Source organism: Oreochromis aureus, linkage group 7 (assembly GCF_013358895.1).
Source record: "Oreochromis aureus strain Israel breed Guangdong linkage group 7, ZZ_aureus, whole genome shotgun sequence".
NCBI lineage: Eukaryota > Metazoa > Chordata > Actinopteri > Cichliformes > Cichlidae > Oreochromis > Oreochromis aureus.
In genome coordinates, this window is record NC_052948.1 from 3,011,992 (window position 1) to 3,034,756 (window position 22,765).

General features: G+C 40.2%; 2 protein-coding genes across 3 annotated transcripts; one reads left to right on the forward strand and one right to left on the reverse strand.

The window, feature by feature from the left end:
- Window positions 1-41: 41 nt before the first annotated feature.
- On the forward strand, window positions 42-20,557 carry bcl2l13 (BCL2 like 13). 2 transcript variants are annotated; one of them, XM_031725982.2, is made up of 7 exons: window positions 42-390; window positions 1,365-1,569; window positions 3,766-3,855; window positions 6,909-7,065; window positions 10,814-10,886; window positions 11,056-11,184; window positions 18,009-20,557. In XM_031725982.2, exons 2-7 carry the CDS (start codon window positions 1,428-1,430, stop codon window positions 19,065-19,067), a joined length of 1,650 nt encoding a protein of 549 aa, XP_031581842.2. In that variant the 5' UTR covers window positions 42-390; window positions 1,365-1,427; the 3' UTR covers window positions 19,068-20,557. The 2 variants fall into 2 exon arrangements, with proteins under 2 accessions (XP_031581842.2, XP_039471852.1); XM_039615918.1 differs by lacking the exon at window positions 42-390 and adding an exon at window positions 400-542.
- LOC116309395 lies at window positions 20,088-22,589 on the reverse strand. The gene is made up of 4 exons (XM_031725984.2): window positions 22,356-22,589; window positions 21,847-22,120; window positions 21,250-21,383; window positions 20,088-21,064 (listed from the first exon to the last, which is right to left on the reverse strand). Exons 2-4 carry the CDS (start codon window positions 22,100-22,102, stop codon window positions 20,870-20,872), a joined length of 585 nt encoding a protein of 194 aa, XP_031581844.2. The 5' UTR covers window positions 22,103-22,120; window positions 22,356-22,589; the 3' UTR covers window positions 20,088-20,869.
- Between the last annotated feature and the right edge of the window lie 176 nt (window positions 22,590-22,765).

Genomic DNA, 22,765 nt, shown 5'->3' on the forward strand with positions numbered 1-22,765 from the left:
ACATTTCGCGTTCCAGTTAAATATTTGTAAGAAGGGCGGGGTGCTAAGGTTGGATGCTCTCCTCTCAAAATTTTTATAGCTACAGAGAATCAAGGATTATCTCCCCCAATAACAGATATGTCGCGCTTGTAAATTCCGCGAGTTTCCTCTTGTGACCACAGGTTGAAAGGTGTCCGGTGGCAGAGGAGAGTATTATTATGAAGGCTCTGACAGGAAGATTGGTCCCGGTTTTGTACGCTAACATCCAGAGCACCCTGTGTACTAACGGCTACCTGCCATTGGTGGTCTACCCTCTCCGGCTTCTGCTACAGGAGTGCGTGTGTGTGTATGTGTTCATAATTCTGTTCAGCTTGTCGTCTGTCCACATCTGGTTGCCTTTGGATAAGGACGGTAAGAAACGGACACCCGCTGAGCTTAAGTTAAAATGAAGTTTTGAATCTCCAGCACGTAAAACGTGTAACGTCAAGCTAGCTAACAGTAGCTTGCATGTGAGTTTAGGTGTTCCAGCGAGGGGTGCAGCGGACACTTCTGTAATTAGTCAGGTAATTAATTAGCAAAGCTACATGTCTGGTTAGTAAAGCGAATGGCTCTGTTATTTGGTAGATTATTTTTTTGCGGACATGCTGAAATCTTTTGAGGATAGTTGTGTTTATTTAATTTACGTTAATTATTGTAGCCGCGTGGTTATTTGATGATTGAACTTTTTAAGTATTCGGTTATACGCCATATTTTATTTTGATAGTTAAGCCCGGAAGTATTTTGTTTAATTTGGCAGACTTGACACTAATGGAGTTTTTGGTCCGCTTGGTGTCACCTCGTCTCTGGAGGACCATGTGGGGGGATTAACTTAGAAGTTACAGGGGGTTAAAGTCGTGTTTCATATTTGTGCAGTGATCATTTTATTTGAAAATTGTTTGGGGTTTTTTTATGGATGTTTTGTAAAACGACCATCTGTTTGCCACATGTGTTATGTAAATCATGATCTAGGCACAAAAAAGTACCCAAATATGTCCTGTCCCATTCTTCTGTCCTGAGTTGGGACCCATGCAGTCACAGAAGTCTAAAATCACTCTGTGAGTGACGGGGGAAATTTAATTTGTCCCCTTAGTGCACGCAGTGGGGGCAGGACACTGTAAACCTGAGGGGGGCATCTGTTTATGTCATTCATATAACAGCTTTTTCTTTTTTTCTTTTTCTTTTTAAAGATTAAATAACATATTGTATGATATAATGCCTGAGTGTAGATATAGATTTTCTTAGCTTTTATTAATGGGTTCCTCAGCCTCAGCCAGCCCATCCTTCAGGCTGTAACGATTGTGCCTCTAACGAGATATTATTCTTCCTCTGGTTGTTATTTTCCCTAGGTGAGACGTCCAGCTTTGACTGTATGAATTAATGTGCCTGAGAGTCTGATACACATCTGTTCGATGGCTACCTCAGGCTCCACCGCTTCTGCCTCAATCCCAGCCACTGTGCCTGAGGGTTTCCATTATGAAACCAAATATATTTTGCTTAACTACCTAGGAATGGTGCCTGCAGGTAGATCAGACCAACCAGCTGCAGCTCAAGGTGAGAGGAAATGCTTTGCATTTGTGGCAAACGTCTTATTAACAATTGCTGATGAGACGAGCAACAGTTGTTTTTTTCCTTCCCATTTTGCACACTGTGCACATACACAACCCTCACACACTTGCATTCAGAGAGCACACAAATAGTGGTGTTCACATGCACACATGGTTGTAACATAAAATATCTGGGGTGTGTAGGCACGTAGCCACCTGTTTTGCCAGCTTAATTTGGCCCTGACTGGAATCTGACTTTAGCAGGAGAACACATTCAGAAGACCTGTATGGACACTTTAACATGATAGCTGAAGCCAGTGTCTGTAAACCAATAGATTTAGTGGATTCTCATCTAAAGCCCAGCTAGAATCCTTTCAATAACCCAATATGGTGACCAGAGTGCATAAAGCCGGCCTGTCTTCACAGAGGTCTTTACAACAACCCTGTTACGTGGCCCCGGGCATGCTGGCTCACATTTTTCTTCTTGTTCCCTGTATGCCCAACATACCAAAAAAGGTGTTGTTGAACAAATGTACAATATAGTAATGATTTTCTGTGTCTGCTATGTGAGACTAGAGAAATGATGTGCGAAGGTAAATGCCAGCAGCTGTTCATTTCTTTTAGTTTGTGCAACCAAGTTATGACCTCACAGCGTTAATTCTGAAATAAATCTTAGTGATTAAAGAGAGCACAAGACTGCTGGAGAGCCTCTTTGGATGATGCATGAAAGTAAAGGAGCAGAGGTATCTGAAAAATGTATTTGGAGCAAGGAAAAGAAGACGAGAGAGGGGGAGTTCTTTTTATTTCCTGTCCATTTTATTGTTGTGTGCATGGTTGGAATGGGCGGAGATGGCAGATGAGTGGCTGATCCCTGCTTTCCGCTTGACCCGGTCCAATTTCTGACAGCCTGTCATGTGCAATCACTGTAGCATTACTCACACACCAGTGGACCAAAGCAAAATAGCTGTCTGGCTAGCTGTCTGTCTAAATGCTGACACAGCACCAAGGCCAGGAAAAGCCAACACTGGTCCTCATGGCACCCATGCAGGGACATGAGAGAACAAGATCCCAGTTGTCAGAGTGTCTTCTTGCTTTTTGTTAAAAAATGTCATTATTTGATTTCATAAACTGAGAAAAGTCAGCTACTAAAGCGGTGAAGAATCCCCACTTCAGAAGTGATTCATCATTGCAACTGAACCAATGGAGTCCAGTCACACTGGAAATAACCAGTGCCTCTGGGTTGCATGTATGAACATTATAAAATGATCCCTGTATCTCTCCGGGGTGAGAGGTCAAATGTAAAATTTGATTTTTTTTTTTTTATTTTTTTTTTGTAAATTCAATGCAGCCCCACTTGGCGCCTTTGTGTTGCGTGGTTCATTACACCCTGAGCAGTGTAGACTCAGTGCTGTAAATAATTAACCCCTGCCTTGATAGCCTTCATGCACACGATGACTGAGAACCATTAACAGTTTTTTGCTTTGAATTCAGGCTCGTCAGGCTGACGAGGAGCGGCTGCCTGCAAAGGTGGTTCTCTCCTCCAAGAAAGTTGGTGTGCATGGCTGGATTGTTGACACGCTTTGTGTATTCATAGTGCAGGCATCAACCGCTCATCATTATAGTGGAGTCAAGAACTGGCCCGTTAAATATTTCAAGATTTAATAAAAAGTCGGATCCCATATGTGTTGTGTTAGCAACTTAACCCATTCTTTGTCAGATCCTCTATTTAATTTGTCAGATTATATCCAAAACCAGTGAGTGCATAACTTTTATGAATCAAAAAAAGACAATGAACCTTTTCGAAAAAGCCACATGACCAACCTTTTTTTAAGTTGTTAGAATAGTTACATAAAGAAAACTAAACACATGCATAAAACAATCACAAAATAGCACAGTGTAAATATGTTCATGGTTCCTAAAATTATTATTGAGGATGCGCTGAAAGAAGGACTACTTTAAAAAGCGACCATGCAAATGCAACAAAAACAGCTGGCACACACTGAAATGACCGTCCAACCACAATATCCTGTTAAAATGCAGTCAAAGCAATTCAGAATTTCCAGAACAGCTTTTCTTTAGTCGTGTTTTAAGACATTTGGGGAAGTTCTGCATGAAAATTAAAGCGACTGTGTGGGAGAGAGCCAGAAAGAATGAAGGATAGAGTGACGGTGGTTCATATTTCATGTTTGTTTATCTCTTTCAGAAGATACAGAGGCTGAGAAAACAAGATACAGAGTGATAAAGGAGCAAATAGAGGAAGGGCTGAGAGAACTGGATGGCGAAATTGCCGCCTGTAAGTGATCACAAACATACACAGCTACAATTAGGTCCATATATATTTGGACACTGACACAAGTTTTGTTTTTTGGGTTTTTTTTTTTTTGGTTTTTTTTAACTTGTTTACTGAAATTATAGTGACACAATGTGTAGAATTTCATCTTTCATTTGAGGGCATCCACATTCAAATTGGATGAAGAGTTTAGGAGTTTCATCTCCTTAATATGTGCCAGCCTCTTTTTAAAGGGACCAAAAGTAATTGGACAATTGACTAGAAGGCTATTTCATTGGCAGGCATGGGCAATTCCTTCATTATGTTGTTTTTAATTAAGCAGATAAAATGCCTGGACTTGTTTTGAGGTGTGGTGCTTGCATTTGGAAGATTTTGCTGTGAACAGACAACATGCGGTCAAAGGAGCTCTCCATGAAGGTGAAACGAGTCATCCTTAAGCTGCGAAAACAGAAAAAGAAATCACATCTGAGAAATTGTTACAATATTAAGAATGGCAAAATGTACAGTTTGGTACATCCTGAGAAAGAAAGAAAGCCTCTGGTGAACTCAGAAATGCAAAAAGACCTGGACGTCCACAGAAGACAACAGTGGTGGATGATCGCAGAATTATTTCCATGGTGATGAGAAACCCCTTCACACCAGCCAACCAAGTGAACAAGACTCTCCAGGAGGTAGGCGTATCGATATCCAGGGCTACCATAAAGAGAAAACTGCGTCAAAGTAAATACAGATGGTTCACTGCAAGGCGTAAGTCATTCATAAACCTCAAGAATAGAGAGGCTAGATTGACAAATGAAACCAAGATCAACCTCTATCAGAATGAGGGCAAGAAAAAAAAGTGTGGCGAAGGTGTGAAACAGCTCCTGATCGAAAGCATCCACATCGTCTGTAAAACATAGTGGAGAGAGCGTGATGGCTTGGGTGTGTACGGCTGCCAGTGGCTCTGGGACACTGGTGTTTATTGATGATGTGACACAGGACAGAAGGAGCTGAATGACCTCTGATGTGTTCAGAGACAGACTGTCTGCTCAGCTTAATGCAGTCAAACTGATTGGGCGGCGTTTTATAATACAAATAGACAATGACTCAAAACATACAGCCAAAGCATCCTAGGAGTTTATTAAAGCAAAGAAGGGGAATATTCATGAATGGCCAAGTCAGACACCTGATCTTAACCCAGTTGAGCATTTCACTTGATGAAAACTAAACTTTGGACAGAAAAGCCCAAAAACAAACAGCGACTGAAAGCTGCTGCAGTAAAGGTCTGGCAGAGGATTAAAAGGAGGAAACCCAGCATCTGGTGATGCTCATGAATTCAAGACTTCAGGCTGTCATTGCCAGCAAAGGGTTTTCAACAAAGTATTAGAAGTGGACAATTTTATTTTCAGTTATTTAATTTTCCCAATTACTTTTGAGCCCCTGAAATGAAGGGATTGAGTTAAAAATGCTTTAGTTTTACACATTCTAATGCAATCTTTTTGTTCAGACAACTTAATTAAAGCTAAAAGTCTGCACTTTAACTACATCTGAGTTGTTTAATTTAAAATTCATTGTGGTAAAAACCAAAATTAGAAAAAAGTTGTCTCTGTCCAAATATTTATGGACCTAACTGTAGTTCCAGAGATTAGCCTTCAAAAGGACTGAACACCATCACTAGTCTGGTCTTAAGTTTTTAAACTGAAGTTGATCAAAACTAAGTTCAGTGTGCAAATATGACACATGTACAGTTAAAGCTCTTTGGTTTCTTTCCAAAAAGCGTGAATATTGCTGCAGATTGCTGTGGTTGGTCACAGAAAAGCTGATTTTGATTTTAAGTGAATGATTGTTTTGTCTCACTCTGGTTTAAAAATGAGGATTTTTATCTTTCTTTCACAGCTCACACACGTGGGTGGTTGCTTCATCATGTTTCACTAGTCTAAGATGCTTTAATGTTATTCTTAAGTAAATATGATTTATGAGTCTCATTAACAGGATCTCAGACGTTAGTTCAATTACAATAATACACACAGAGAAAAACCCAACAATCATATGACCCCTATGAGCAAGCACTTTGGTGACAGTGGGAAGGAAAAACTCCCTTTAACAGGAAGAAACCTCCGGCAGAACCAGGCTCAGGAGGATCAGTGAAGAAGGAAAACAGGATGAAAGACATGCTGTGGAAGAGAGACAGAGATTAATAACAAGCATGATTCAGTGCAGAGAGGTCTGTTAACACATAGTAAGTGAAGGAGAAACACCCAGTGCATCATGGGAATCCCCGGCAGCCTACGTCTATTGCAGCATAACTAAGGGAGGATTCAGGGTCACCTGGTCCAGCCCTAACTATATGCTTTAGCAAAAGGAAAGTTTTAAAGCCTAATCTTGAAAGTAGAGATAGTGTCTGTCTCCTGAATCCAAACTGGAAGCTGGTTCCACAGAAGAGGGGCCTGAAAACTGAAGGCTCTGCCTCCCATTCTACTTTTAAATACTCTAGGAACAACAAGTAGGCCTGCAGTGTGAGAGCGAAGTGCTCTAATAGGGTGATGATATGGTACTACAAGGTCATTAAGATAAGATGGGGCCTGATTATTTAAGACCTTTGTATGTGAGGAGCAGGATTTTGAATTCAATTCTGGATTTAACAGGAAGCCAATGAAGGGAAGCCAAAACAGGAGAAATATGCTCTCTCTTTCTAGTCCCTGTCAGTACCCTTGCTGCAGCATTTTGGATTAACTGAAGACTTTTCAGGGAGATTTTAGGACATCCTGATAATAGTGAATTACAGTAGTCCAGCCTGCATGAACTAGTTTTTCAGCATCACTCTGAGACAGGATATTTCTAATTTTAGAGATGTTGCGCAAATGGAAGAAAGCAGTCTTACATAGTTGTTTATTGATATGTAGGACTGCCTATTATTAGAGGTTTAATGAAAAGAAAAGTTAGTCAGAAGTGCCACACTAATTAAAACAAACACTCTTTATGTTTCGTGTTCTTCCCTTTCTTTGACTAACTCCTTTAAACGAGCTGCACTTCTTGTCAGCGATATCACTCTGTCCTGTGACCTGTGTTGCCTGCAGCGTTTTCGAGGACGGGATTCGACCGACACAAATCACTGGTGTTCGCTCCAGCCAACCCGGAGAACTCCATTGAAGACTGCCTGGCTGCAGTGGGAGACAGGGTGGCCCAAGAGCTCGACACACACCTGTCAGCAGCCGTACACACACTCCTCACAGGGTGAGTTTGTAGAGTTGTGGCTGTGTGTTTGCAAAAAGCAGCCTGCACGATAGCAACACTGGCGTTAATAAGTAACGGAGACCCTTTTGACAAAAGTGAAGCTAAATCAGCAGCTTTTTTTTTGCTTTAAGTTTATTGGTGCTTCTCTGGACTGCATACAACTCCGACAGCCATGTTTCTTTCTTCTTTTTTAAGTGTTTATTGAAGTTATGCATAAAATAAAATGTACAGTATTTGATGGCTTCCTTTGTTCTAAGACTCATATATGTACAGTAGTCTGGATGACCGCCATCACTTCAAATACTTTTCCTTCACACAGGTATGAAAAAAGAGAAAGAAAAGGAAAAAAATCAAAACAAAACACACAAACAAAGAAACATATGTACAGACAGATACAGTTTGTAACTATATACATCCAGAGAGAGGGCAATTGAAAAGCCAACACACCCAGTAGCAGATGATGACATAGCATTAGTACATGTTATTATCAAAAACAAACAAAATAAACAAAGAAAAATTTAAACAACCATCCCTTCAATAATGAATATCAGCGATATCTGGCCTTATAGAACTCACATAGCGGAGCCATTTTCCCCAGTGTTTTACAAATTTCTCATACTCAAAATTCACTAAAAAAGTAATCTTTTCCATCTTATAAATCTCAAAAGTTACATCCAATCCAGCTGTTTAATGTCCCAGGATCCTGTGTCAGCCACCTTTTGGTCAGTGCCTTTTTACTTGCAGTATTTCTCTATACCCTTTATGTCTGAGGGTATGTATCCTAAAAATCTGGATTTGAAATCAAAGGGTGAATATGTACTAAATATGTTTTGCATCACTTTATGGACTTCTCTCCAGTAGTTCTTAATATTCTTACAATCACAAAATATATGGTAGGGGCGTGCTGTTTCATAGCCACAGTTCCTCCAACATTCACAACTTCCATCATCATAATGCGCCTTTAAAGCTGGGGTAATGAAAAAACGAGCAAAACTTTTCAGGCAGAACTCCTTCCATATGTGTGATTTTGTACTTTTCCAATGAAAAGAACAAATGTTCTGCCATTCCTCTTCTGTAATTGCAAGACCTCCCTCTTTCTCCCATCTTTCTTTTATATACTGAGATCATGAAGACTTTTGTATATTTGTGAGATTACACCTTTCTTCATTTCTGCCTTATAAGCATTTACAAAGAGTTGTGTAAATGGCCTCGCTGTAGTGGGTATTTGGTTTTTTATGTTTCAAGTATAAACGTTTCTTAACTGTAAGTATCTATCGAGGTCTTGGTTTTCCAAATGAAACATTTGCTTTAAAGTTTGGAAACTCGTAATTTCATCTTCCTTTACAATACCACATATCGATGCAATTCCTTTATCTCTCCAGTTTTTAAAACTAGGGTCTATTTGATTTGCTGTAAATTCCGACTCATATGCACACCATTTTAATATTTTTATATCCTTCTCCAGCTTATTTTCTTTTACCACCATTTTCCAAACCCCTAGTGTGGCCTTTACCCAAGGATTTCTTAATTTGGAAATGTAGTCCTGTAGATTTTTATCTGCGAGAACTGCCTGTATATGCATATTGGTTATTGTTTTGCATTCAATTTCTTTCCATGCTGCTACATATGAGGGATCACACCAGTGCAACACTGCCCTGATGATTGCTGAAGTATAGTATTTTTTTAAAACATGGTAGTCCCCAGCCGCCGTTCTCTTTGGGCAGCTGTAATGTTTTGTATCGTATTCTGGGTCGTTTCCCTTGCCGTATAAATCTAGAGATCGTTTTGACTCATTCAATAAAATCCATTTGATTAATCTGGAGTGGGAGGGTCAGAAACAAATATAAAAATCTCGGTAAAACATTAATTTTGATGGTTTCTATTCTAGAGCTTATGCTCAGACATGGGATATGATTCCATTTTGTAAGGTCCTCTTTGACTCTTTGATATAAATGGTTGTAATTTTTGTCAAATAGTCTTTTTGTATCTTTAGTAAGTGTTACACCCAGGTATTTAATTGAGTCTGTGTTCCATTTCAGTGGATGTGCTTGTCTGAGCTTTTCAGATGGACTATAATTGTAGGGAAGGGCTTCAGTTTTATTTAGATTCAGTTTATATCCTGTCATTGGGCCAATGTTTTTAAGACAGTTCATTACCTCCGGCAGAGCCTCCTCAGGTGTTTTTAGGAATAAGAGTACATCATCGGCATAGCATGCTATTTTATGTTCCACATCGTTTATTGTAACACCTGAGATTTTTCTGTTTTGCCTTATATATTGGGCTAGTGGCTCCAGAAATATAGCAAAGAGGAAAGGAGAGCAGGCACAGCCTTGTCTCACTCCCCTCTCCAATGTTAGAGGTTGAGTTAGGTGGCCATTAATCCTAAGCCTTGCAGTCGGGTTATCATATAATGCCTTTACATTATTTATTACCAGCTCATTAAAACCAAATTTATGCAAGACTCTAAATAGGTATTGCCAACAACAGAGTCAAATGCCTTTTCAGCATCAAGACTGAGGATCACAGCCTGCTCTGTATGTTGTTGTATATAGTTCATTATGTGTAAAGTGTGTCTTGTGTTATCCTGGGTTTGACGTTTATGTATAAAGCCGGCTTGATCTTTATGTATGAGGTTAGGGAGTATTCTTTCCATTCGTTTTGCCATTATGGATGTATAGATACGGTAATCGACATTAAGTACGACAGCCATGTTTCTACTGCAGTTGTTACTGTGTGAGAAAGTGTTATTATCTCGAAGGACTGCCACAGTCACTGTTGATACACTGCAGGTATTTGCTCGCTATCAAGGCAATGAACTTTTGAACTCTAACAATCAGAGGAGGAATGAAATGTATTGACAGTACTTTTAATTCTGAATGTTTGGGGTTTTTTTAGAGTAAAGGTAGTGTGAACTAAGTGGACACAAAACAATGTCATACGGACACAGTTTTCTCTTAGATCTTTTAGTTTTGACTTGCATTACATTGTTACTTCTGTACTTTCCTAAACCAGTAAACCATAAAATCCTGAAGTTACTAGAGTACATACAGCGTTCAGTATCAACTCAGATATGCTGGAAATGTCTACGAGCTTTTATGTTCCCAGGGTTAGCATGTATACTGATGATAAAAGTGAAACCAAAACACTGCACATCTGATGAATCCTACTGAAATGATTCATGAGTGAACGAGCTGCTCAGGTCGTACAGTTCAGTGGCTGACTGATAAAGACTGCTGTTCCAAGTGCATATTCATTAAAACTGCCATCATAAGTAAAACAACCAACATACTTTTGACCTAAAATTAGCTCATTATTCTACTCTTGCCTCAGGGTAGAGCTAGTTTAGTTTTTGTGCAGTGTTGTAATTTGGTTTTTAATCTGAGATGGTAATGCTTCATATTTTAAATAACAGCTAAAACTCTATCGTGTTAGGTTTGTGTGGTCTTCGCCATAGTTTGTCCTGTTGTTTCCCCTGTGAGATTGCCTGTAGTAGAAAATGGAAATAAAAACTCTTCTGCTATTTTTTCTGGTTTTGACATAATGATGAATCAGTGTAGCCCCTCCCCACACAGACAGATAACAACATGAAACTGTAGCAAAGAAGATTGATTATCATATTAATCTAAGGTACCTAAGGTAAAAGTAGTTCTGGTAAACAGTTACATTTGGTAGGTGAAGTACAAAACCTTTAACCTCCTCAACATGAAGATCACGTGTTTAATACTAATGGTAATGTCTGTGTTTTCAGACCTCTGGACTATCAGAGATTCAGATGCACAACACTGGAGCTCTCAGCACACACATCGGGAGGCTGGAGCAAGGTGAGTGAGCCATGAGTTCTGATTCAGTGATTAGAAGTGAGACATAATTTGCAAAAGGTGCAATGCTTACAGTTTTATTTTCTCCTAGTAACAAGAGAGAGGTGTCAGATTTATGTCTTTTATCCTTGTGAATGAACTGTTTTCTGTCTCTCGTCACCACTGCCACCAGGTGCTTGTTCCGTTAGTGCTGCTTCAGGCTTTACAAAGTGAAGGCCAGTCTGTGAGGCCTCTGTTGGACCTGGGGCTTCGCTTCCTAGAGGAGAATGAGGCAGACTACATCACTCAGCTTGGGGGATGGGTGAGTTTTTAAACAAAGGGGAAAAAAAGGGCAGCACGGTGGCACGGTGGTTAAAATCCTGAGTTCAATTCCACCACCAGGCCGGGTCGTGGAGTTTGCATGTCTCCCCGTGTTTGCGTGGGTTCTCTCCGGGTACTCCGGCTACATGCAGCTGAAGGTCCAAATCCAAGGTAATCTAATAGTGCAATTTTAAACTGGCGACCTAATGAAATAGGCTCCAGCGCCCCCGCTATATGGATGGATGGGAAAAATACAATATAAATAAGTCTAATTACCTGAAAGTCCAATCCAATAATCTAATACAATTTTAAAACTAAGAAAACTATATTCCCAGTGTAGAAATACTTAAAAACTATCTTAGATTGCAGGTGTGATGACTAATTTTAGAATTATCAAGGACAGAGACTACTGAGACTTAAGTTTTATTAAGGACTACATATTATTAGGACTGTGCAGAGCATGCATACATAAAACAGGAAGAAAAGATGCTGCATAGTGGAAAACTTTATTGCACCAGCCTAAAAGGATGTACACACCTCTTGACAGCCAGATGAGGGCATCAGTGAGCTGCATTGGTTTGCTAGATAAAAATGAACATCATAATACCCATGGCTATAAATTCTCTACCTGTATATAAATAACCAGACTGTTATGTATACAGTGTGTTTACTGCTACGTTTCTTTGGGCCAATAACCATAAACTACTACAGTACTTCTGTTCTGTGGAGTGTTTTCATATTAAATATAAACCCTGTTCATGTAAACTGTAGCTATTGATGAATGAAAGTCTAGCAAATACACCTTTAGCCACATCTAAGTCATGATGCTTGGCTGCAGGCTCACTCTTTCCATGGCTTCGTATTATCATAGATAAGCAACTTGTGCAACTTTGTTTCTAGGTTTACATTTTTGCAGAGATAATATTTGCCAGAATGCAGCCCTTCAGCGTTGTATGCTCTGCTATTAACGAGGCCACGTTGACGAACGTTCACGTGACTTGACATGTTAACTGCTGCTCTGGTCGCCATTACATCATTGTCATGCTCTGGCCGGTTTCACACAGCGTTATGTGAACACAGTACGCTGGCTTCAAACAAAGCTACATTCTTGCTCTGTGTTATGTCATAGTTGATGAACGGATGATAGGCTCGGGCATGATCTGCAATGGAGTGATGAACTGAAAAGAGAGAGGGAGTGCACGAAGAGGCTGTGGAAAGGAGAGGGCACGAAGGAGGGAGGGATGAGCGCAGTCAGGGCAAAGTGAAATCTCCATTAGTTTGACAGCTGTCTGCATGCACAGCTCCAGCTGGCTTTCTACCTGCACTCCATCTCAAACCGTCTTTTTTGACTCTCTGGGGCTTTGTGCGTTCACACTTACATTTCACAACTTCACGCTCAGGTAAGATGGTTTACTTGTGATGCGTGCTTGTCTGCATGCATGCATGTTTTCTGAGGAAAAAGTGGCTGTGTGCAGCAGTGACAGATTTTAAGAAGCTAAAAAGGTCTTTTCTTCCTACCAGTACTCTGCTTACTGTTGTTAACATGTGACATATGAGGCCATGAGATGTGAATTTCCACAACAAGGAGGAGAGTAAATGAAGGTTTTTTTTATTGTTTTGTGTTTTCTTTATTGCATCTATCAAAGTTATATATTAATCAACAAAAAAAGGGTCTTTGTTGTTTTTGTATTTTACAGGATATTGGAAAAAGTTTCTGTTTTGTCTGCCGAGTTATCTTTAGGACACTGAAATGCAAGTTGGGTATGGGCTGCTCGATTAATGGCCTTGTTAGTTACATCAGAATACACAAAGGATTTGTATGGCCCTAATGTGGCGTACACTTGATTTGGCAAGGACAAAAGCAGTAGCTGTCAGACAATAGACAGTCAGGGGTGGGTCGGAGGAGCACACCGGGGTGGGACGATGGGTGAGATGATAAAAACAGACAAAAAAAACCTTGAGAAGATGTTGAAGCTTGTCGTCGGTGTGCTCGCATGATGTTGGTGTCCTGCTGTCCATCTGAAAATAAAAATGGTGCATAAGAACTGAGTGTGCGCATCAGCCGCTTCATATTGCCATCCTTGCGAGTATAATGTAACATGAAGCCCAAAACTTGAAGGTGCCATACAGATAATTGCACCTCTACACTCGGAGAAAAAGATATTAAAGACATGCATTACTTTATGCTGCATATTTGATATTCAAAACACCATATCTTTAAAGGCAGTAAAGAAATATATAGTCCCTCAGTTTTGTATACTGGAACAAGCTGCACTGCTTAGAAACAATGATGATATTTAGGGCCGAGGTCCTTTAAAGGCCCGAGTCTTTGTCCTGTCAGGCCATATCACGCTACACCCTGTGCAGTGTAACTGTGCTTCCCCTTGTTATGTAAGCACCCTCTGGCCAGCTCTGGGCTTTAATATGTGCATCACTGTGACACTGCATCAGCATGAATGTAGACCAACAGAGAGTGTCTGCGCAGGCCGAGGAAGCCCCCAAAATAACTCTAATAATCCCCTAAAAACATCATCACCAGGGGCTTGACTGACCTGCTTGTCCTTTGCTGTAAAAAGTTGCTAAAGCAGCAGGACACTGTCAGTGATGTTTGGCTAAAACCCAGTATTTACTGATTGCAGATTGTGTAGCTGCACACAACAAGACACTCAGTTGCAATAAGATTTAAAAAAAAAAAAAAAAAAAGGTGCTTCCCCAGAAGCGCTCTGGAGAGGTGTGATTCCATAAACACTTTCAAATCTCAAACAGTCAAACATGTAACACTCTGCTTGTGGTGGTCAGTTTCACAATGCTCTCGATAGCATGTGTAGGGATTTTTTATGGGGGTGGGGATGAAGTGTGCTAATGAAAGCCAGGGTAATGTGAAATGCTAAAACTGGATTACACAATGTAAAATAATAGGAATGTGTCTGTTTCTGTCAGTAATAAAGATGATGTTGCAGAAGAGAAGCTGATAAAGAGTGTGTTGTTGGCCAAAAGCGAGGATGCGTTCATGGTGACAAACATTCCTTCTCTGAAAAGGGAAACGTCGCCTGAAACGATGCGAAAGAAGCCTCCACAGCAATTCTGAGGGATAAGTTAGTTTAAAAATAGGGATGTGGGGACCTGTTGTGAAATTTTTGTCTGTTTGCTTATTTTGTTGCTGTTAATTATTTCCAGTTTGTGAAAACAAAGAAGTCTTTAATGTAATACAGTAAATAAATAACCGTGCTGTTTTAAAGTCTTATCACCAATAAAGAACTCATGTGACATAGCAGATGAATGATGGCCCTTGACATTGGTAAATGTTGTCACACATTTCAACTTTAGGTTTTCCTTTTTAAAGCTGGCTCCTGGTTTTTTCTCATCTTTCTCAGCACTTTGTTTTATTCAGCTCGGTCAGCTGTAATGACCCCTTGCAGGACCAGTGATTACATAATGCTCATATAAATGCCAAGGGTGCATACTAACCAGTGACCGTTACACTGACTAATCCCCAAACTGAATATCAGTAATTCACTTGTTGATGTGGAGAGTTTGCTTTTTGTGACAACTCTGTCAGATCTGATGTTTGGATTTGCAGCATTTGTAGGATTTTGACTGTATGTGACGGCCATGCCAGTGTAACTAATGTTGATTTATCAGCAGAAATGAGTCACCAGGGCAGTGGCTATGTTACTCTTACCCTCAGTGATAGCTTTCTGCTTCAGTGTTTAATTACAATGTTATTTAACCTTGGGTTGCAGAGAGCCAGTTAAAAGGCAGAGTAGTAACAGGTAGGCTGTACACCTTTGGCTCTACAACAAGAATGTGCAGTGGTTTTATATAGTTTGTCTTAGGGCAAGGGTGGAGAACTGAGCCTGAGAACAGAGCAACAAAACCTAGAGTTTTCCCACTCTGTGTTTCTGAGGGACAACCTGAAGCATTGAAGAAAGTTTAGTTTGCATGTCTTCTCGGTATGTTTTTGCTTATTCTTTATAAAGTGTTTCATCATGTTTCTTAGTTTGATCCTAAACTTTATAAGCTTTGTATTCAAACTTTATTACTGGTCCTCTAACTTTAAAATATGTGGTCATGTAGTTAATCAGTAATAGTCTTTGTATTATTCACATAGTTTGTTGTTTTATTACATTGCAAATAGTTCATAGGTGTGGTCTCCAGTGCAGTCATAGCTACTGTTGAAAACACTAACCTTAAACTATATAGAATTTTAAAGAATACCAGTATCTCTTTGGCTGTGGATTATTTATTTTTTTACCACATAGCAACATTAACCTGCTGTGTCGAGCTGATGTGCAGGCTGTGTCCTGAGAGGGGAGGATTTTGTGAAACACTCCTGCTCTTCTACATTCAAATCAGCTTATGCAGAAAGCAAATGTTGGATAACGATGAAACGCTGTTGGATTTAATCTCTGTCCTGCTTCCCAGGATGCAGCTGCCACGCACAGCACTGAGTCTCTTTGTAAGGAAAATGACCTTCACGGCTTGTAGGTTTAAAAAAAACAACAAACCTGATTAAATACATGTTATATATGTACAGACGTTGACGTGTGAGGTAAATGGCCTGTATTTATATAGCGCTTTCTTGTCCCTAAGGACCCCAAAGCGCTTTACATACCCAGACATCCACCCATGTGAATGGTGATGGCAAGCTACATAGTAGCCACAGCCACCCTGGGGCGCACTGACAGAGGCGAGGCTGCCGAATGAACCACCAGTAGGCATGCCCAAGGACACAACGACCGAGACTGTCCAAGCAGGGGCTCGAACCGCAACCTTCGATAAACGTTGGTCAGGGGCACCATGAAGAACATGCTGACATATTCTGCTTATTTCAGATGAAGCTGCTCGCGGCTGTCTGAACCCCTCTATCTGATGCTCACACAAACACTCATCCTCCCTGTTTGACTAACACTGCGTGCCTGAACTGTCTGTTTGAATCTCATCAGCTCAGGTCACACCTATGTGACATGCAACACAGCAGAAAAGTCTGGCCATGACAGATACAAGCTTAACTTCCTCAGTCAAGCACAGTTTAGTATCTCTAATTGTTTTAGCCAACATCCAGACTTTTCGTTTCACATTATGCGTTTTTTTTTTTTTTTTTTTGCATCCATCATTTGCAAGATCTACCTGCTCGGCATGCTGTGCAACAAGGTGGTTTGTATGTTGCTCTTTTAGTTAGTCAGCCTATTACTTTCTAAGCTAAATCTTTTCATCTTGTGTTGATTGGTTTGCCAAAAGCTTTAGAAATAAATGACTCCCAGAGGATCAGTCCTACTCACTTTAATTATTTCCTTATATTTTCCTCTTGTGTTGCCATGAGGTTGGATTTCAGTTATGAATACTAACAAAGTATAGTATTGGCATATATGTTCCTTTCGCATAAACTAGAGTTGGAGCCGTAGCAATCACAATTTTCTGAAGCAAGTTCTGTTTTATATTATTGCAACAGATCCAATAGGGAGTGGTTTTTGTTGTGATATGATAGAGAGAAATGTTAATGTGCAAAGTCCAAAGCTGACGCCTTGGAGCTACAGGACTGTTATGTTTGATTTTACTGCTTGTCTTGGATTGTCAGTTGCCTATTTTCAACCACAAATTGTAAGTTAAGCGTCACATCACTGCTGTGCATTCATATTAGAAAAAAATGTAATTAATTTTTTTTCTTTGCTAAATGTTTGCATGATAAAACCAGGCTTACTTTAATATGTTAAGCTTCAATATTCAATTCAATTCAATTCAATCTTTATTGGCAGACTTCATGTCCATAAAAACAAAACAGAAACACACACACAACACCCCCCTCCCCCAACACAAGGTATAAACCATTAAATATATATATATGTAGATAAATAAGTATATAAAGCATTTGTAAAATATAAAACCATAATATACATTTTCTTGGAGTGCTTTCTCAGACTGGATGAGTAACGGAACCACTCACTGTCGGATCTGTAAGTGCTAAAATTATACTGTTACTCGAACCATCCAGTCGTTCTCTAAAATTGTACATTAACTTTCTTAAAAGTGCTTTAAAAGTCCAAACACCCACAGCTACAAACATCTGACTGGCACTACCACTTCTAGGTATCCTGCAAAGGATTCTCATGGCATCATTATATGCAACATGCAGCTTCTGCATGCTACATTGTTTGTAGGATGACCACAAGGGGGCAGTATATAGCGGTGTGCAATACGCTTTAAACAAAGCCACTGGAAGTGAACAAAAGCTGAATTTGCGTGCAATAGTATTTGCCTGCACATAGAGCTTACATCGTTGTCTGTATATGTCATCATCATCATTCATTTGCTCAGTAATAAAGTGACCGAGGTATTTCACCTTTTTATGAACTTCAAGAGTTTTTTTATATATTGATTTATGAAACTTATTTAAATGGATTTTCTTCCAGCAAACTCCGCCCTCTGTTATTCTTACTCACATGGTTATATTTGCATGTTGCGTAACAATACCTCAGCTTACAGATGCTTCCTTCCTCTGTTGTTGACCACTAGGTGGCGCAGAAGATAAAACAAGTGTGGATTTAGTCCCCCCCCCCACAGTTTTATAGCAGTCCTATTCTGAATTCCTATTATATAACCTTATAACCTTCTTGGTTATAATTTTATGACTACTGAGAAACTGTTACATGTTGCTAAAATTGTAGTTTTATTTCTTTTATTTCATATTTCTTAAGATGATTTTCTTGTGAGAAGGCGCCCTTTGATGTTCCAACCAGAGACTAAACTTTAACAAAACACAAACACTGTAACAAATACAGCTAATAAATTGAATGTAAATGTCATCTTTGTTTCTGTGTACCACAGGGTGAAGTATTCAGCCTCGTGTCGGAGGAAGAGCGAGGTGTGACTATTGCCGAAGACAGCAACGACATTTACATCCTCTCAGGAGACCAGGATCACGACCAGATCAGCCCTCCCTCGTCACTGCTGTGCACTGGAGACAACAGCAGCGAGCAGAGCTCCTGGCAGACAGAAAGCTTGCCTGTGTCTCTGGCTGGCCACGAGTCGTGGGCACAGGTTGGTGCAATGGACCCTGAAGACATCAAGAGCCTGGACAGCAACGAGGGTGTTGCTCTGGTCGAGGAGCGTAGTGAAAACAACTCCTCAAACTCGGACATCGTTCACGTGGAGCGCGAGGAGGCCGAGCTGTTGGAGGAAGGCAGCGAAGGCGGAGTGATAGAAGAAAGCATGATGAGTGTTTTAGGCACTGATAGTGAGCTAGCTGAGCTCAGGGAGGAATTTGGAGTCCAGACCGCACCTGCACCAGTGACAGCTGAAGCAGACCCCACACCTCCAGCTTCCCTGATTTCATTAGAAGAGCCAGTTGTGATAGAGACACCTGCAAGCTTGTCTGCAGAACCTTCATTCATTTCCTCAAAACCAGAGCTGCTTCCCCCTGCCTCTGAACCTGCTGAAGCCCTTCCCACTGAAGCTGAACCTGCAGTACCTTTGTCTGTTCCTGCAGTAGAACCAGAGCCTGAGTCAGAACCAGCTGCTGTCACTGCCCCAGTGACTGATGCAGTGCCTGCTGAAATGGCAGCCCCATCTCCAGCCATGGAAATCCCGACAACACCAGCAGATCCTGATCACACATTAGAACTAGCGTCCGAACCAGAGGTGAACCCAGAGTCCATCACTGTGTTTCACCAGCCAAAGGAATCGCAGCCAGAACCAGAGACTGTGGCAGAGCTAAATGATACGGTCGCTGCACCTCCAGTCCCAGAGGCTGTGGAGGCCCCTTTCAAAGCACCAGCGCAGCCGGAGCCAGAATCAGAGCTCCCAGCGTTGCTTTATGGAGGGGCTGCTCTGGCAGTCCTTGCAGCTGTTATAGCCTTTGTTCTTATACGCTTCCAGAGGAAATAGCGTGCAAAAGTGTTATCCTCAGCGGCGGAGAGTATAGAATGCTATGGTAGAATAAACATATTTGCATACACACAGTGAGACTCCTTAAAAGTAGTTTTTAAAAAATCTTCTGGGTATAAAATGTGTGAAAGTGTCCCCCAGCAAACCAGAATGTCTTGTCATCCACAACCTTAGTGCTGGGAGTCCCTCGCTGCTTCTTTCAACCAGGTGCAAACACAGAAATGTGAAAACGGTGCACTCCACTCTACTTCTTATTTTCTCTGTTTTTCTTTTCGGGGTCAGTTGCAATTTTGTTTCCAATTTCTTTTTGACTCCAATCTTTTGTACTTATTACTGAGTACAAAAGCATGTGTGAACTTTCATCCCTCTTCTGTTAGATTCAGCTTCTGTTGTATCTGTGGGTTTGCTATTTGCATTGTTTCTTTCATTGGAGCCAGCGACGCTGGATTGAAAATTGACAGTGCTCTCACAGGAAACATAAACCTCAAGTATAAGTTGTGATGTTGTGCGACATATGGTTTCCTTGCTCTTCCGCCTCCTACACAACCAAGGGTTATTTTTCTCCCTGTGAGTAAATCTGATACTTTCTATAGAAATGAATGGTATTTTTGATATTTTCGATTGAAACCAAAAATGAATCTAACGTGTCCATATTGCACAATAAATTTGTGCCATTAGTATATAAATTTACTACTATATTTGGTTGCATTAGCCAAACCAGAACCACCAATTACTTTTAGTGTAAAGTGAGCTATAATTACTCCAGAAAAGTAGGGCATGAATGCAGCACATTGATTCAGTCTAGTTTATTTATTTGACATTTTATTTTAGGGTTGAATTTGTCTGCCCCAGCAACGAGATATTAATTCCCTCCCCAAGTAGAAACCAAAGCAGTAGCATGCTGTGAGTTATTGAAAATCAGGTTGCCAAAAGACAATCAAAACCACTTGGAACCATTTCAAATCTGGTTTTTAGGAAAGTCTTCAGAACACTATCCTCTGAAACAAACACAAAACTCAATCTCTTACATAGCTGTAATTTTGGATTTTGCGTTCACACTACATTAAAGAAATCACTGAACATTCTAGTAAACCAGCAGAGCACAAGAAACCAAAACAATATACTGAACAGGAAGTGGAAACAAATAATATGGAATCTCCCTTTGATTCCCTCAGAGGAAAACAGCTGGGAAATTTATGAGGAACTCATGTAATCTGTTAGCCTGGTCCTTAACACACCCTCGCTGCTGCCATCACGCAAAATCATTTTCTGAGTTTAAAGATATTACAGGAATTTGTATGACTGTTCATGCCACCGTCAGTACTGCAAATGTGACACTCATCAACTTAAACTACATCTACTTTCAAAGGGAAACTTTAAAAGTCCAGAGCAGGATGGATGTCAGAAACAATACCCAACATGGCATTTTGTACCTTGAGTTTCCTACAGAACATTGTTTGAAGCAAAAAACAATAAAGAGATTAAACTACTTCAGCTGTGATTTATTTTGTGTATATACAATGAAATTAAACTCTGAAGGGAAAAAATGTAATCATGCTACTTATGTGTAAGCAACATAAAGTAAACATTTTTCAAGTATTAAAGAAAAATAACACTTAAGCAATAGTTAACAAAAGGAATAATGAAACTTGAGTGTCATGTTTAACGCTTTCATTAAGTTCTACAAAAGTGTTTGCTACCACTGGCATGTCAACAAACTCCTTTCACAGTTGGCTAATCATGAGACGCAAACTGCAGTTTCAGATTTAACTGTCATTTCCTTATTGACAGCTTTTCTTCAGTCACAAAGCCCATGCAGCGTTGATGTACTGCAGGGCGGTGTGGAAAAGGTTTCTCAACCTCTGTGGGGTCTGCACGCACACCCTCTTCACCAGCGTGAGTGCAAGGGCTATGATGACTCTCTCCCAGGGTAGGTCAGGACCTACCCCACGCATCATCACCCTCTCTACCTCAAAGGCAAGGTAATCCTTCCATTTCTGGAAAGCAGAAACAAATAGATCAGTCCACACACTTAGGCTCAAAATCAAAACAACCTGGTGTGGCATCACTAGGGTAATCTCAATATATCCACATATTAGTTTTACACTGGCATATTTAAAACTAGCCCTTGTTTACACATACTTTGTGCACAGGGTAGTCCACTAGCTGAGCGCATACTCACTTGAAGAGGGGAGGTTGATATGTTATTGCTCAGGTTCCTGGTAGCTTCAGTCACAATTCTGTCTTCAAACTGGGCAGCGATTTCTCCCAACGCTCGTGCAACCTCAAGAACAGCTGCAGCCTGTTCATGATTTCCTGCAGCAAAAAAAAAAAAAAAGTTAATACAATTGTATTAGAGTAAAGTTTAACATTTATGGCTGAAGTCATGTTTCTATAGTTTCCATCAAGACAATGTTAACATTCTGGACTATTGCTAATTAACTTCAGCTCTGTAGCACAAACAAAGAGGTAATTTCCTGGTTTCACTTTCAGTTGTTTTGTTATTAAAACTGGAAACAACCCAGTCAATTGTGATTTAGTGGGTTAACTTTTAGAGAATATGGCACTTTTTGCAAACATCTGGGTCAAACTATATATTTGATCAGGTCTCTTAACTCAAGACATGTTTATAAAATATTTATTTTATTACACTGTCTCAAAAACTGCCACAAACAGCTCATTGTTGATTAAAAATAAATAAATAAACAGCTGATGACTGTGGCACGTATACCAAAGTTGACTGTAGACAGTACAGTTTACATAGTTTTACTTTACTTACCCCGGATCTGTAGATCCACTATGGGGTGAAGATCCTGCATAGAGAGTCCGATATTGCTTGGATGATAACCATCAGTTTCAAGCTCTCCATTATCCAGGTTACGTGTGTCGTGCCCATTGCTGTTGATGTCCCAAGAAAACTTCAACTGTTCGCCCAGCGAGTGAAGCTCCTTCATGTAGCCTGCGCTCTCATGGCCCTCTTGAAGGAAGGCGAAAATGAGCTCACTCGCCGTAACCCGATTAGTCAAATGGTCCATCTACAACCAGCCTGAGCCCTTAGATAAAAATAACAATATTAAATAATACAGTAGCAGTGAAGATACAACCGGCCACGTAACATTACATCGAAATTTGTTTCTGACAGTCGCTGAGAGAGGAAAAAGTCAGTTCCCAACCGATATTTAAGCGATATCAGTCAAAACAGAGGACGTTTGGGAATCTTGTATTTTAATAACTGGCTTTCGAGTGGTTAAAGAAAAATAGTTTAAGCTAATGCTAACGTTAGCTTACCTTAGGCTCGGCTCGTCAAAGTTGTTTAACGTCGAACAAACTAAAAGTATAACAGGCAGCTGAAGTATACCTAACACTAAAATCCTATCAAATACCGATTCGTTTCACTTGCACTCTTTTACGTCACCTACGTCAACTTATATGCGTGAAGTGAAAAGTTATGTATGCGGCAGACTGCCGACCAGCTTCAGTCTTTGAAACAGTTACCGCTAATGCGTCATGATGCCTTTAAATACCATCGGAATTTTGCCTGCATATGTATCTTTTGGCTGGCATACACGGTGTTGACTCCAAACTACCCGGAAGGCGTCAAAAACGCATATACGTTTAATTATGTACGTTTATATACTTATTTATCTACATATATAATGGTTTATACCTTGTGTTGGGGGTGTTGTGTGTGTGTTTCT

Coding starts and splice junctions, on each gene's coding strand:
- bcl2l13 (XM_031725982.2), top strand. CDS start 1,428: ATGGCTACCTCAGGCTCCACCGCTTCTGCCTCAATCCCAGCCACTGTG. Junction 3,856..6,908: donor GGATGGCGAAATTGCCGCCT/GTAAGTGATCAC, acceptor TGTTGCCTGCAG/CGTTTTCGAGGACGGGATTC. Junction 10,887..11,055: donor CATCGGGAGGCTGGAGCAAG/GTGAGTGAGCCA, acceptor CACTGCCACCAG/GTGCTTGTTCCGTTAGTGCT.
- LOC116309395 (XM_031725984.2), bottom strand. CDS start 22,102: ATGGACCATTTGACTAATCGGGTTACGGCGAGTGAGCTCATTTTCGCC. Junction 21,384..21,846: donor AGTGGATCTACAGATCCGGG/GTAAGTAAAGTA, acceptor TTTTTGCTGCAG/GAAATCATGAACAGGCTGCA. Junction 21,065..21,249: donor TATCAACCTCCCCTCTTCAA/GTGAGTATGCGC, acceptor TCTGCTTTCCAG/AAATGGAAGGATTACCTTGC.